We start from the raw sequence: 15903 nt of genomic DNA on the forward strand, positions 1-15903 counted from the left end.
CTCAGTGCCTCTTTGCTTGACATCATGTGAAAATCTAAAGAAATCAGCCAAGACCTCAGGAAAAAAATTGTAGACCTCCACATGTCTGGTTCATCCTTGGGAGCAATTTCCAAACGCCTGAAGGTACCACGCTCATCTGTACAAACAATAGTATGCAAGTATAAACACCATGGGACCACGCAGCCGTCATACTGCTCAGGAAGGAGACGTGTTCTGTCTCCTAGAGATTAACTTATTTTGGTGAGAAAAGTGCAAATCAATCCCAAAACAACAGCAAAGGACCTTGTGAAGATGCTGGAGGAAACAGGTACAAAAGTATCTATATCCACAGTAAAACTAGTCCTATATTGACATAACCTGAAAGGCCGCTCAGCAAGGAAGAAGCCACTGCTCCAAAACTATGGTTTGCAACTGCATATGGGGACAAAGAAAGATCATACTTTTTGGAGAAATGTCCTCTGGTCTGATGAAACAAAAATATAACTGTTCAGCCATAATGACCATCGTTATGTTTGGAGGAAAAAGGGGGAGGCTTGCAGCCGAAGAACACCATCCCATCCGTGAAGCATGGGGGTGGCAGCATCATGTTGTGGGGGTGCTTTTCTGCAGGAGGGACTGGTGCACTTCACAAAATAGATGGCATCATGAGGGAGGTAAATTAGGTGGATATATTGAAGCAACATCTCAAGACATCAGTCAGGAAGTTAAAGCTTGGTCACAAATGGGTCTTCCAAATGGACAATGACCCCAAGCAAACTTCCAAAGTTGCGGCAAAATGGCTTAAGGACAACAAAGTCAAGGTATTGGAGTGGCCATCACAAAGTCCTGACCTCAATCCCATAGAAAATGTGTGGGCAGAACTGAGAAAGTGTGTGCGAGCAAGGAGGCCTACAAACCTGACTCAGTTACACCAGCTCTGTCAGGAGGAATGGGCCAAAATTCACCCAACTTATTGTGGGAAGCTTGTGGAAGGCTACCTGAAACGTTTGTCCCAAGTTAAACAATTTAAAGGCAATGCTACCAAATACTAATTGAGTGTATGTAAACTTCTGACCCACTGTGAATGTGATGAAATAAATAAAATCTGAAATAAATCATTCTCTCTACTATTATTCTGACATTTCACATTCTTAAAATAAAGTGGTGATCCTACCTGACCTAAGACAGGGAATTTTTACTATGATTAAATGTCAGGAATTGTGAAAAACGGAGTTTAAATGTATTTGGCTAAGGTGTATGCAAACTTCCGACTTCAACTGTATATATGTGTGTGTATATAAAAAGGCGAGAGGATGAAATATATATAGTACAAGTCAAAATTTTGGACACATCTACTCCTACTACCTACTATGTAATCATGTAGTAACCAATAAAGTAATAAACAAATCAAAATATATTTTAGATTTTAGATTCTTGCCAAGAGTGTGCAAAGCTGTCATCAAGGCAAAGGGAGGATACTTTGATTTGTTTAACACTTTTTTGGTTACTACATGATTCCATATGTGCTATTTCATAGTTTTGACGTCTTCACTATTATTCTACAATGTAGAAAATAGTAAAAATAAAAACCCTTGAATGAGTAGATGTGTCCAAACGTTTGACTGGTACTGTATATATTTCATCCTCTCGCCTTTTTATATACACACATATACAGAGGCTTCAGTATTTACAATAGTGTTGTGATGGATAAAATATATAGCACTTGAACGTAAGTGCATGAAAGAGCAGCGTTTGTTGTGGCTTCCAAACACTAATCAGTGTTATGGATGGAACGTTTCATGGAACGTGTTGGTCATGGGCGGGCCCCTCACCTTTGAACCCCATCACTGGATCATCAGATTGGAACATTGATATTATGTGTTGTGGATGTCAATCATACTCCTCTGCACCGTAATCATCGGTATAAATACTTTCAGCACAACAGCAAATACTTATTGACATTCCTCATCATCAAATTCTTTATATGGTGGATTCCTCTTACTAAAGGGGGGGGGGGGTATAGGGAACTGAAACAGCAACCGCCGTATAATTTCAATGAGAGCCTATTCTCATTCCCTGTGTGATAGAATATAAACATATGTTCTAGCACCAGAAGAAATGTATCTATATTCTGGATAACACCCACACATACAAGACCGCACTCATATACACACTTGCTCTAACAAAAAAGTTTTCAATATTGGCTTTCAAACAGCTGAGCAGGCTCCCCATTGACAGGCTCTTGCCAGATAAGGCTCTCAGGGCGCTCATTAAAGAAGCTGAGGCTGAGTGCAGAGACCACAGAGAGGAGGTATAGTCCCACCCTGCACATTCCACTCATACTCACTTTTCAGCATTCCATTCCTTTTATATAGAATTATTCTGTTTCTTCTGTTTCTATGTCCCATTCCCTCTACAGCCTCTCCTATGATAATGTACAATCAAGTACATGCTATACTATAGAATATCTGTATACCGTATTTATAATTCTATATCTGTATACCTATGGTTGTATTCTTATATTATATGACACATATAATATCTCTTGTATCACTGTTAATATCATTTACTCTGAAATGTACAGTATAAACAGTCATTTTAAATAGTCAATACTATATTATCCAGATGAAACTTCCCATCTAACAGCCAAATGCAATCTTAATCTCCCTTTGAAGAGCGTGATTGGGGATTCAAGCTCAAACTGGTCTTGCAGTACCATATATATTTTCTATGGCAGAACTCGCCACTTAATGATGCAGCACATTTCCAAACACATCACACAATTCACAAACACACATTCAGCCAGGAAGGAACAAGGGGTTGCCAGTGATTTCAAAGTATGAGGGATGGGTTATGATGGTGTCAAAAGGAATGCTATAGACTTGGTGACAGGGAGAGGAAATCAGAAATCTACTGTCCCTTTCCTTTACTACTACACTCAAAAGAGTAGAATCCATTCCACCGAGCAAATCGTTTTCATGTCTTGTATGTGAAGTTAGAGGCAATATTGGAAATGACTCAAATAAGGCAAAAGTAAAGAAAAATAAACGCAATTGTTGAAAAATAAAATTCTTAAAAATGAATGCACCACAGACAGAATCAAAGGAATCCAGTCAACATAAAAACAAAGCATTGTGTCCGATTCTGTGTATCAAAAGTCCCTCCCCCCACAGTCTCAGAGAGAAACTCTCTGGATGTGGATATACTGTATGTATTTTCTGTATTCATATATATTTCAGGTTATAAGATTAACTTTGCTTTACAGGGCTGAACCCAGTGTTTGGTCTCTATGGGTGGAGGTGAGGTCTGGAGTGAGTCAAAGGTCAGAGAATGGGTCCTGGGGACAGGCTAGAATAGTAGGGCTGGGGGTGGAAACTCGTGATGTCATAGTATCGTGCTCTCAGACTCTTCCTCTGACTCTGTCTTGGGGGTAGGCTGGACTACCGCCACTGAGTTCCTGTAGGGGACCATCTTAGGCTCATCGAAGATGTCATCCAGTTCAACGTTGATGATGGGGATATCCAGGTTGCAGAAAGAGTCTGAGTGGTCAAAGATCAACATGAGAAGAGAATAGAAAATAAGAGATAGAGAAAAATAAGGGTTGCTTAGAATAAGTCTGTTCCCAGATATGATTAAGTCAATGCTGAATGATGCATTACACACAGCAGGGAGGTGTTCGGGGTAGGTTTGTAATACTGCAAATTTCATGTGAAGAAACAACACTTGTTCAAGGTGTGGATAACAACAATTCCCCAACAGTGTCCAGTACAGTCACCACAAACATTTATACTTTGTCTTTGATCTCACAGTCATGTGAGAATGATGACATCCATTGTGTAACACTTGAAATGGACAACAACCAGTGAGTGGACAACAGGAAGTGTGGGGGGAGTGACTTTGCAGAGTGTAAGCAAGGGGACAGCGGTGGGATGTGGCATGGTTTCGGGGGAAAAACAGTAAAGAAAGCTTCTTGGGATAATAAAATGACGTCAATCTTCTGTGTGAAGTGGAGTCAGTGGACGGTCTTTCAGACACATCCACAAGCCATGCATCGCGCCAGTCTCAGCCACCATGCAAAGGGCAACGAAATTGGTTAGTGGTGGACTGAACAATGCAGAGATATATAGATATATACATATGGGACGTCATGTATATAGGTATATACACAGAGAGCTGGAGCCATGCAGCTCCACAGTGAGCCAGGATGGCGGACGGTTGGTTGGTTGGAAGGGCGGGAGGGTGAGGCTTTAGTACAGTACTGGAATTCCTGCTTACCCTAAAAGGCCCTTTCACATTTAGTCCATATTGAACCATTCACCTCATACCGCTGTAGGCAGACGATAATAGTAGACAAAATAATGAAAAATATGGAAGAACAAGATAAGAGATATTGATTAGAATCTTTTAACCTGTTCCCTGTAGCTTTACACAGGTGAAAGGGTTTAAAGTATCAGTCATTTAAATAAATGACAGAAAAGAGTTCCATTTGCAGAAACCACATTAAAACCACAGAGATCCTATTAAACTAATTCTATGATTAAAATGCTGTCAGGCACACTAGAGAATTTACCAGAGATGAGAGTGTATAAGTGGGCTCCAAGTGTGTAGAAACTCCATTGAAGCATTTACCTGTGGACATGCTCTCCCCAGGAGACAATCCATCCAGCAGGCCACCACTGTGCTCCAGGGGTTGGGGGCTGGAGCCAGGGGTGCTGGGGGGCTGTGGCGGGGGCAGGCTGGGCCTCTGCCGGGGAGGCTTGGGAGTGGGCCTGGCCTTGGTGAGGGTGCCGGCTAGCGAGGGAGGGGAGGAGAGGGTGGCGGTCTGAGCCTGTCCCGGAGAGCCGATGGTGGCGTAGCCCTGAGGGTAGCCAAAGCCATACGGGGAAGGGGTACTAGGAGGGGTGGGGGACAGGCTGACTGGAGAGGGCTGACCTGTGGACTGGTCAGACATTCCCCCAGACTGAGAGTAGTGCTTAGGTGGGATGGGGGCCAGCTTTTTAGCTGTGGAGAGACCAGACAGAATGCCAAGTGTGAGAGAAAAGCAACACAGATTGTAATTGAAAGGTGACAAGCCAAAACAAAACACTCAGGCTGCTTTGTGCATAGTACAGTCTCTCTCTCTCTCACACACACACACACACACACACACACACACACACACACACACACACACACACACACACACACACACACACACACACACACCCTTCTTCCATCAGTACCTCTTCTCAGGGTGTGAGGGCTATGTTCAGAGGGCTGTGATGGCCCACCAGAGGGTGCTGTTCCCTGGAAGCCCTTCTGTCCAATCACTGGAGACAGCTCCTTGTTCATCAGACTACTGGGGAGGCGAAAAAGATATATGAACAACAATATGTCATTTTCATAGCATCTTCTTCAGGTTGTGTGTGTGTGTGTGTGTGTGTGTGTGTGTGTGTGTGTGTGTGTGTGTGTGTGTGTGTGTGTGTGTGTGTGTGACTGTGTGTGACTGTGTGTGACTGTGTGTGACTGTGTGTGACTGTGTGTGACTGTGTGTGACCGTGTTCACTGCCTGTCAGTAAGCAGTGAACAACATGTAGCTAACAATTGCCAATCAGGTTGAATATATTGACCTTATTCCTGCACGTCATGACATCCATAGGAATGAAAATCCCCGTAGTCAAATACGTCAAATAATCTGAGTGACCACTTTCACTACTGCAAGTATACGCACTACCAGCTATATCGCAGTGGAGCATAAAATCCTCCAAAATCCAAGCCCAAGCCTGTAGGCTTAATAGATTGTTGTTGCCTTTTATTGCACTATCCAGCCAGAATGCCAATGGGTAGAGAGCTTGAAGGAAAAAACCTAACCAGTTTATAATAGGATGGGAGTTACAGCTCTCCCAGCTCCAAATTCCCCCTCCCATTGACAGCAGATGAGGATGGGTGATCGGGACTGGAGGGATTTGGAGTTAGGGTGGAGCTATCCAATGAGGCATTCCTTATGGCTGTTGATGTAAAAGACCCCATTCCGATGAAGGCCAATGATTGGTTAGGAATCATGCCCAGCCCATCCATATTTTTCACCTAGTCACTCTAAATCCAATTCCTATTCAAAACAAAACTAGGCCAACTGGCCCCACTAAAATGACTCATTAACACCCACTATATTCTGCTATCGCTGAGAGCTTTGAATATTGTTTGTTGCTTGGCAACATCCTCCTATAAAATAAGGTACTAAAACGCTCCAATAGAACAGAGTGAGAAAATGAACAAAATGTATAAAACAGGATGTTCAAATTTATTGTTGGCATATTGGAGGCAGCTCCCTCTCTCTCACTCTCCCATTTGTCTCCCAATATCCCTCTCTCATCTTGTCACTATGAGCCACTCAGGCCTGTGTGTGTTACGAAGACTGAGTTTGTGTCCAGGTTCTAGGAGTGGGCCGGACGATGTGACTTAGTATTTACCCAGTCAGCTTGGCTCCTCTCTCTCGGCTACAGGCACAGGCGGCCCACGGAAGAGGTGTGGACAGGGGAAAGTTAGGGGGGTGGGGAACGAGGGACGGGTCGTGTCGGGTTAGCACGAGGGGGGTTTTGATGCTGAGGGGGAGACGTTAGTTTCTGACGGTGGGGGCGCATGCAGAGCTTCGGCCAGGGGACTCTGTTTGGGCAGGTGCAGGGAGCTGGGCTTGGGGTTAGAGTTGATATCAAGCTGCTGCGGGGAGGGGGAGGGAGAGGGGCACGAGGAGGGGGGCAGTGGGTGAGGGCTGTAGTCAGACCAGTGTGGGGGAGGTGGGGGGGACGGCCCGGGGGGCACGGACTCGGGACCGGGGGCGACAGGGCGCGCGTACTGCGGTGCTCGGGGGTAGAAATGGTGAGGAGGTGGGTTGCAATAGGAAGAAGAGGAAGAAGAGGGGTAAGGGGGAGGGGGCCTCTCCTCCTCCGGGGAGGGGTAGGCATAACAGGAGTCCGACCAAGTGGATGACGCATCATCGGAGCTGCAATGATAAAAATGTAAATGATTTCACAGGGAATTGAATTGTTCTGAGTCAGGAAGAGGCCAATATTGGCACGTTCTTGTTGCGGAACGAAAAGCATTGTATAAAAAATTATACTGTATGTGAGGAAGTCCAATGGGCCATTCTGGAATGTTTGTGAACACTCAATAACCAGTGCAGTTAAGTATGAAGGAGAACAAGTGCGGGTTTTTGTATCAGGGAAGGAATTAGTCAACCAAAGTTGAACAGAGTCGTGTTAAGAGGGTGAGGAGAGAGGTCTAAAGAAATAGAAAAATTGAAAAGAAAAAAGAGCAAAGGAAAAACATTAATACAGGCCATGCCATACAGTATATTCATTCAGCACAAATCCTAAAACTGCTTGACAAATGTAAGAAAAAAAACATTTGCCATCTTACATGAGCATACCCCATTCATAGACGCTAACTGCTTTAGCGTCTATTGACGATCGTATCTGCTGAACAGGAATTATTATTATTATATATATATTTTTTAAATTATTATATATACACTTTTAGCCCTTTTTCTCCCCATATTCGTGTAATCCAATTGTCCCATCGCTGCAACTCCCCTAAAGACTCGGGAGAGGTGAAGATCGAGAGCAATGCGTCCTCCGAAACACCACCCTGCCAAGCCGCACTGCTTCTTGACACACTGCTCACTTAACCCGGAAGCCAACCGCACCAATGTGTCAGAGGAAGCACCATCTAGCTGGCGACTGTAGTCAGCTTGCAGGCGCCCAGCCCGCCACAAGGAGTCGCTAGAGCACAATAGGACAAGGAAATCCCGGCCGGCCAAACTCTCCCCTAACCCGGACGACACTGGGCCTATTGTGCACCACCTCATGGGTCTCCCGGTCTCAGCCGGGTGTGACATAGCCTGGGATTGAACTAGGGTCTGTAGTGACGCCTCAAACACTGCAATGCAGTGCCTTAGACCTCTGCGCCACTGACCAGGCAATTTATGTTACGAGCCCCCAATGTTTGCTCTAAACGTTGACACGCATCACTCGCGGTACGGTTTAGGAATCATAAGGAACCTATCTTTCATATCAGCAAGAAATGTTTTTCAAAAAACAAAAGGTTAAATTACACCTTTATAGGGTTAGGGTTCCCACACGGCCATATTTCCATGTGACAGCGCTTGTTTACGGAAAACAGACGGAAGACAGAGGGGTGCGCTAATAAGCTATCTGCATCTCCGAACTCTTGTGTGTAAACGGAAGACTGAAGCCACAAACGTGTTGTCACTGAAAAACACTGTCGGCTGCAACTGTGTTAAACCAGTTAAAACAGTAAGTATGTATTTTTGCATTTGTGAAATTATTTTGATGTGACATGAAAGTAGAGGGATTTATGCTTCTAGGACCGTTCCGCAACTGAGAATCGATTCAAGTTTAGATGGAGTATTTGGCTGTTTTGGCTTCCAGAGACAAATGGCCTGTAAAACAGAAAGTGTAATCGTCTTTGGACTACAAGGAGTAACATTAGGCTGTTAGGTGTTAACGAAACCTGTTCTGATAGATAGAAAGGAAAAACATGTACATGCTGCATTGGCAAGCTACCTCTGAGATGAGGTGAGCCTTTTCTTTGCTCACGTTGTTACAATTTCATGGGTAATGGATAAAAAAGCGCAATCTGAAAAACAAATAAAAATAATACTTTATGTCCTTCTACCGAAAAAACAACCCTCTGGTACAACCTGTATATGAAACTAAACAAGCACAAATTTTACTTCAAAGGGCTTTGGAAACTCTGAAGATCAAACACAAGGACAATCAACCACAATGAAAACAACATCACACAAGGTCAAACCAAGTTTGAGATGAAACTGGGCGTTGGTTCACAGAAAGGTGAAGACGATGCATGGGAAAGAGAATTAGAAGACGTAAACAGACGGAAAAAGTAGACAACGCCGTGTCGATGTCAGTTTCAGGACGCGAGGATTGGGGTCAATTGGAGTGGGGGGGGCACAACAGCCTTACCTGGCACGGTCGCTGCCAGCGGGAGGAGGGGTTGGTAAGGGGGACGCAGAGAGCTCCCCCTGCTCAGGTATGAGAGCGTCTGAGGGAGGGAGCGATGTCTGCATACTCGGGGGCGTGGAGGAGGTTTTACGCACTGACGACGAGCCTCTGCGCGACACCCAAGAGGTGTCCATCACTCTGACCCCCATGCTGCAGTGGGACAGAAACACACAGTCAATCAAATACAGTGGTCAGAGGTCAGCCAAGCCCAGGGAGCCTCATCCTGTAGTGCTCACAATCGTCAGGACACTCCTTACCGAACAATATGCATAAAAACACTAGGGAAAGGAGACATTTGTAATAATGTGTCACAGTGTGGGTGTATGTATGGTTGGTCTCTGTGTGACAAACAACTGTTGGCCCCTGTTATTGCCATTTGTACTTGTCAAAGCAAATCAGACGAGTACATCTAATGCCAGAAATTGCAAAGATGCATTTTAAGTAAATAAACCACACAGTGTGATAACATTGTACACACAGGAACTTGACAACAGTTAGTTGGCAGCACTGTCTGTCAACAGCACTCTATAGGGAACATTGAACTATAGGATTACAAGTGTGTAATTTGGACGATAGCATAATCATGACTGGAATACTACTGGAATACTGACAGACAAATGATGACAGAGAAAGGCTTTCTTTCCACAGGCAGTTCAGACAAGGGTAAACAGAGAGAAGAACAGAGTAAGTAAAGTACCTTTGAATTTTCCTAACGCTGCTTGGTAGGACAAAAACATCACAATAAAAGGTAAGGATCATGAGAACCTCTGTTAATTGATTCAAAGCATCACGACATGTATATCAAAGTAACTGGGGGAGCAGTCGGGTCAGGGGTTGGGTCCAAGATGGAGGATCACCAGGTCGAGCCTTCAGGCTTGGATTGCAGGGGGTTATGCGAGATGGAAGTCATGCTGAGAGTAATGAGGTAAGGGATTTGAGGGGTGAAGATATTCCTTCCCAAAAGAGCTCCAAGCATGTCCTACCAGTGAGCCAATTAACCAATTAGGGCAACATTTCCCCACCGATGTAATAAATACCCCAAAATATCACCAACATACAGGAAGTCACTTGCAGCAGTGGTCAATGTGCTTGTTTACCATAAAAAAGCAATGTACAACTATGAATGGTTAAAGGCTACGTAATATTCCGATATTTTTGGAATCAATGACAATCTCACACACCAAGAAAAGAAACGGTCAAGGACATAGCATGACATCTCCCATAGTGCTTTAGAGAACGGCCAAGAATAAATAAAACCATAACAAAGGTATGGATTTGAATTTGGACATCAAATCTGGGAATGCTACTTCCTCATTGGTCTCAGTTTGTACTAGGGGGGCGAATGCTCCTTGTCCTGATCTTCCTGCCCTATCTGGAGGGGCGTGTGTTTCTAATGAGAGCAGCGCTCTATTGATTGGTCCCAAAAACAGTCCTCGCCAAGTTTAATTAGCTGGGTTTACGTGGCCCCTGAGCTGAGGGGCTCAGACGTCTGCTGAACAGGGGCCGACAAGACAGAGAGGTAATTTGAAAAGAGAGAGAGAAAACATGATTGACTTGAAACTAATCCTCCGTACAGCACAAGACTGCTTACTGCACCACCATAGACAAACATATTTCTCTGAGCTCCCTGTTCTGTCTGTCTGTCTTAGTGCATTTCTCTCTTTCGCTCTCACCCAAGATGAAGAATAATTTAGTGACATTCTCTCCACCCCTCTCATACCCAGACTGAACTCTTTACTAAGCTCTCCTTTTCACTGTGTGTACAGGGTTATATTATTATAAAAACAAAAACTATTGACATGGAAAGGTGGCATGATGCTATATCTAAGGCTTTCACAAAACACTCAAACCTCTCACTAGTTGATCAAACCATCAGCTTTCATCTGTTCATCCATACCTCAAAAGGCCCATTGTCCCCATTAACATGTCAACACAACTATCCTTAATTCTGAACTCTACTGCAATAACCAATATCACTAGTAATCCTTGTTGTCCAATGGTTCATGTTCCAGTTAAGAGTGTTCAGCAAGGACATTCACTTTTTAGTGACAGGGGGCAGTATTCGGAAATTCGGATGAATGACGTGCCCAAATTAAACTGGGCACGTCATTCGGGCTCAGAACGTAGGATATGCATAGTAGATTCGGATAGAAAACACTCTGAAGTTTATAAAACTGTTTGAATGATGTCTGTGAGTATAACAGAACTCATATGGCAGGCAAAAACCAGAGAAAAAAATCTTACCAGGAAGTGGTTTGTATTTTTTCAGGATGGGCCTATTCAGTATATAGTGACTTAGGGTTCATTTTGCACTTCCTAAGGCTTCCACTAGATGTCAACAGTCTTTAGAACGTTGTTTGAGGCTTCTATGGTGAACAGAGAGTGAACAAAGGAAGTTGGAAGTTGTTGACTCAGGAAAGGACATGGCCTCAATTGTGCGCGTTCACGTGAGAGGTAGCTGTGTTCCATTACATTTTTGAAGACATTTGAATCGTCCGGTTGGAATATTATTGAACTTTTATGTTAAAAAGGCCCTAAAGATTGATGCTATACATTGTTTGACATGTTTCTACGAATGTAAATATAACTTTTTTTTACTTTTCGTTGTGAAGTTTTCGGGGCGCTTCCTACATTTGGAGTAGCTTACTGAACGCGCTAACAAAGAGGACAAAAATGATGGACTTTATCAAACAAAACAACATTTATTGTGGACCTGGGATTCCTAGGAGTGCATTCTGATGAAGATCATCAAAGGTAAGTGAATATTTATAAGGCTATTTATGATTTTAGATGACTCCAAAATGGCGGGTATCTGTATTGCCTGCTGTTGTTTTCTGAGCGCAGTACTCAGATTATTGCAAAGTGTGTTTTCCCCGTGAAGCTTTTTGAAATCTGTCACAGCGGTTGCATTAAGGAGATGTTTATCTATAATTCTTTGAATAACAGTTTAATATTTTATCAACGTTTATGATGAGTATTTCTATAAATTGATGTGCTCATTCACCGGAAGTTTTTGGAGGAAAAGCATTTCTGAACATTACGGGCCAATGTAAAATGGGGTTTTTGGATATTAATATGAACTTTATCGAGCAAAACATACATGTATTGTGTAACATGAAGTCCTATGAGTGCCATCTGATGAAGATCATCAAAGGTTAGTGCTTAATTTTAGCTGTATTTCTGGTTTTTGTGACGCCTGTCCTTGCTTGGAAAATGGCTGTGTGGCTTTTATTTTTTAGGCACTGTCCTAACATAATCTAATGTTTTGCTTTTGTCGTAAAGCCTTTTTGAAATCGGACAATGTGGTTCGATTAAGGAGAAGTGTATCTTTAAAATGGTGTAAAATAGTAGTATGTTTGAGAAATTTGAATTATGAGATTTTTGCTGTTTTGAATTTGCCGCCCTGCTATTTCACTGGCTGTGTCCCGCAGGTGGGACGGTAGCGTCCCACATAGCCCAGAGAGGCTACGGGAAGACAGGCGGTTAGGTAGTTGACTTCAGAAAGAGGGATTTAAGAGAGATGGAAAAGGTAGGGCAAGACAGGTACAAGACGAGTCGGATCTTCTTACCCATCCTTCTTATAGAACTCTAGCATCATATTGTCAGTGGCCACACTGAGCGGACGTCGGCTCTGGTCATTGTGCTTGCGATCGGAATGGTCCATATCCGGAGAGGGCATGGAGCTGTAATTGGCATTGTGGTTGGTGTGGACCGGGCTGCCATAGTTTCCTGTGACATTAAACTCAATCTCTGAGAGAGAGGAAAGAGATAGGTGAGGTGATTACTTTTGTGACAATAAACATGTATCCCATTATAAGAACTGAATCTTAAAATTGTGAATAGGTCTCCTACGGCCCCTTAAGTTGACTGACTGTCATACTGTATATGTAAGAGCAGGTGCCTGTATATGTAAGAGCAGGTGCCATTTACCCACATACAGAGGGTGATACAGGGACATTAAAGCAACAGTATTACATTCTAATGGATGAGATAGGCGGTCGTGGCTTACAGAGGCTGAACAGACACTGTGTCCTCTCTCACCTCCAGGGAAGAACCAGTCAGCGTGCTGGATGATGGGCTCAATAATGCCTACAATCTGCAGGGAGACAGTGGTCATCGTCTCTGTAATGTTCCTGGAGGGAGGGAGAGGAAGGCATATGGAGGATTTAGTTTAATTTGATGAAGAGCGATTGCCAGACAGTGAATTCAATGCAACTGTTCAGCACTGGAAATTATTAACTTGAACCTTGGAGATATGAGTATTATTTAATTTGGATTGTTTTATCTCTTTAAGTCACTATCAATGACCAGGAAATGCTTTTAAAATAAGGTACTTTATGTATAGTCTCTATGGTGTGACTAAATAGTGTGTTAAAGATAGGTGAAGTCCTACCCTTCCTGCGTTGTCCACAGCAGGTTGGGACCCAAGACTATTGCAATATTCCCAGGAGTCATTTTATTGTCATCCTGGTAGTCATCTAACTTGGCGAGGAATTTTATTAAATACCTGAAAAAGAAACAATAAAACTAACAAAACGTTTGTTTTTTTCGATCATGATCATTCATGTACTGTATACTGCATTGGCTGACAAATCTCTGAATCCTACAAACTATTGTTTTCTGGCTCATCTAAGATGAACCGATTGTTCAGACAGAACCCCAGGCAGCTCATTTCAATTGGGCTATGACAAGGACAGGTTTGACAGGTGTTCGCAAAAGAAGACAACCTAAAAATATGCCCATTAAGTGAGATTCAATGATGACACTGACAAGCACTGCAGTCTGTCAGCCTTTGGATTTCTGTTTCACCCGTACACCCTCTACTCCCACTCTTTTTGATCATATGTCAAGCTCCTGCAACCAATATTCCATGATGCTATCCTTGATCAAGCAGCCAACACAGAGAAACACAAAAAGCACACCCAGTTCTGGCTGCTTGAAGGCTATGATGAACTCCTCACCAGTTCAGTGCAACTGCTGATGTGAAAAGAGCAGCGAAGGAGAGAAACAGTGAACGGTGATTGAAACTGAAATAATTTAATGGTCAGGCAAGTGCCAGGAAAGACCAGAGAGTGAAATGGGTGCGGGACAGAGAAAAAATTAAACACAGATAGGGCAACTTACTTGAAGTTGTTGCCATTGGCCAGGGGTAGTTTCTCGCAGGCTGTGAGGAGGGCTTGGAGTCTCTTGTCCTGGTCTTGAATGCTGCCAGACAAACCACAAAATAACAGCTTAGCGTGAAAGAGAAGCCCCAAATCCAATGATCTCATACTTTTCAAGTAAATAAAGAATCAGCAGCATAGAGTATGAATCACACACAATGAATAAACATCAACTAATGGCGGCACCATTACAAACTGATACTGACTTAGAAGCTTGGATCCATTCATCATAAAGTTCAAAGGTCATCAGTGGCTCAGGGAGTTCCCGTAGGTAGGATTTCAAAGCACCTGTTGGGATGAGACAATAGGAGGGTGAGGGAAAGAAAGATGGATAAACAGAGAGGATGAGGGTGGTGTGTGTGCTGAAAATGAGAGGGAGTGCTTGAAGTAAGAGAGTAAGAAATAGTAAAATGGCTAATGTGTAGGCCTAAAGACATCAGTGCCAAGGGATGAAACACTTCATAAAACACACAGACACAGAAATATGGAGAAAAGGGGGGATGGGGGGGGGGGGTGTAGGTCTCTAATGCAACTATTTCTCCTGGGATGTATTCTATGTGAAGGATGGACCAGGACTTCAGGATGTCCCTTGCATTCTGATGGAAACCACAACAGCTGTGCCACCATTCTGTGTGTAGAGTGTACAGTTGAAGTCAGAAGTTTACATACACCTTAGCCGGATACATTTAAACTCAGTTTTTTACAATTCCTGACATTTAATCCTAGTAAAAATGTTGTGTCTTAGGTCAGTTAGGATCATCACTTTATTTTAAGAATGTGAAATGTCAGAATAATAGTTGAGAGAATGATTTATTTCAGCTTTTATTTCTTTCATCACATTCCCAGTGGGTCAGAAGTTTACATACACTCAGTATTTTGTAGCATTGCCTTTAAATGGTTTAACTTGGGTCAAATGTTTCAGGTAGCCTTCCACAAGCTTCCCATAATAAGTTGGGTGAATTTTGGCCCATTCCTCCTGACAGAGCTGGTGTAACTGAGTCAGGTTTGTAGGCCTCCTTGCTCGCACACACTTTTCCGTTCTGTACACACATTTTCTATAGGATTGAGGTCAGGGCTTTGTGATGGCCACCCCAATACCATGACTTTGTTGTCCTTAAGCCATTTTGCCACAACTTTGGAAGTATGCTTGGGGTCATTGTCCATTTGGAAGACCCATTTGCGACCAAGCTTTAACTTCCTGACTGATGTTGCTTCAATATATCCACCTAATTTACCTCCCTCATGATGTCATCTATTTTGTGTAGTGCACCAGTCCCTCCTGCAGCAAAGCACCCCCACAACATGATGCTGCCACCCCCATTCCAGAGCAGGTTTAACCTCTCTACTGTTAGAAAGCCGGATCAACTAAGAATACCTAAGAGTGAATTAAACTATTTTGAAAACGCAATTAAGGGAATTAACTGGAATGATCTCTTGTCCTATACAGATGTGGAAGCGGATAGTCAGGTTTTTCTATCCACAATCCAGACTACAATAAATGGTTTCCTTAAGAAAATAAAATCCAAACCTGGCCAAAAGAGCACTCTTCCTTGGCTAAATGGAGAAATCTGGAAATTGATGAAAAAACGAGATTATGCTCTAAAAACAGCCCTAAAATCCAAATTAGAGCATGACAGACATAGGTTTACCATGTTGAGAAATAAGGTGATGAAAGAAATCAGACAGGCCAAAGCAAACTTTTTTATTAACATAATTGGTGAAGCAAAGGGAAATTCCAAATT

General features: G+C 43.1%; 1 protein-coding gene across 4 annotated transcripts in view; it reads right to left on the reverse strand.

The window, feature by feature from the left end:
* Positions 1–1537: 1537 nt before the first annotated feature.
* The window catches only part of LOC106589273 (rho GTPase-activating protein 44-like), a 134676-nt gene continuing 120310 nt past the window's right edge, over positions 1538–15903 (reverse strand). Inside the window, exons 12-22 of one of the 4 annotated variants that reach the window (XM_045710246.1) lie at positions 14368–14449; positions 14124–14204; positions 13393–13506; positions 13041–13132; positions 12569–12749; positions 9697–9717; positions 8961–9149; positions 5202–5317; positions 4609–4980; positions 4255–4306; positions 1538–3518 (exon numbers count right to left, since the gene is read on the reverse strand). In XM_045710246.1, coding sequence (XP_045566202.1) covers positions 4299–4306; positions 4609–4980; positions 5202–5317; positions 8961–9149; positions 9697–9717; positions 12569–12749; positions 13041–13132; positions 13393–13506; positions 14124–14204; positions 14368–14449 — 1256 coding nt within the window. In that variant the 3' untranslated portion in view covers positions 1538–3518; positions 4255–4298. Of the gene's footprint in view, positions 3519–4254; positions 4307–4608; positions 4981–5201; positions 5318–5442; positions 6959–8960; positions 9150–9696; positions 9718–12568; positions 12750–13040; positions 13133–13392; positions 13507–14123; positions 14205–14367; positions 14450–15903 lie in introns of those variants that run through there. The other 3 variants (XM_014179021.2, XM_045710245.1, XM_045710247.1) reach the window with 3 other exon arrangements.

The sequence above is a fragment of the Salmo salar genome, chromosome ssa28 (genome assembly GCF_905237065.1).
Source record: "Salmo salar chromosome ssa28, Ssal_v3.1, whole genome shotgun sequence".
Classification (NCBI taxonomy): domain Eukaryota; kingdom Metazoa; phylum Chordata; class Actinopteri; order Salmoniformes; family Salmonidae; genus Salmo; species Salmo salar.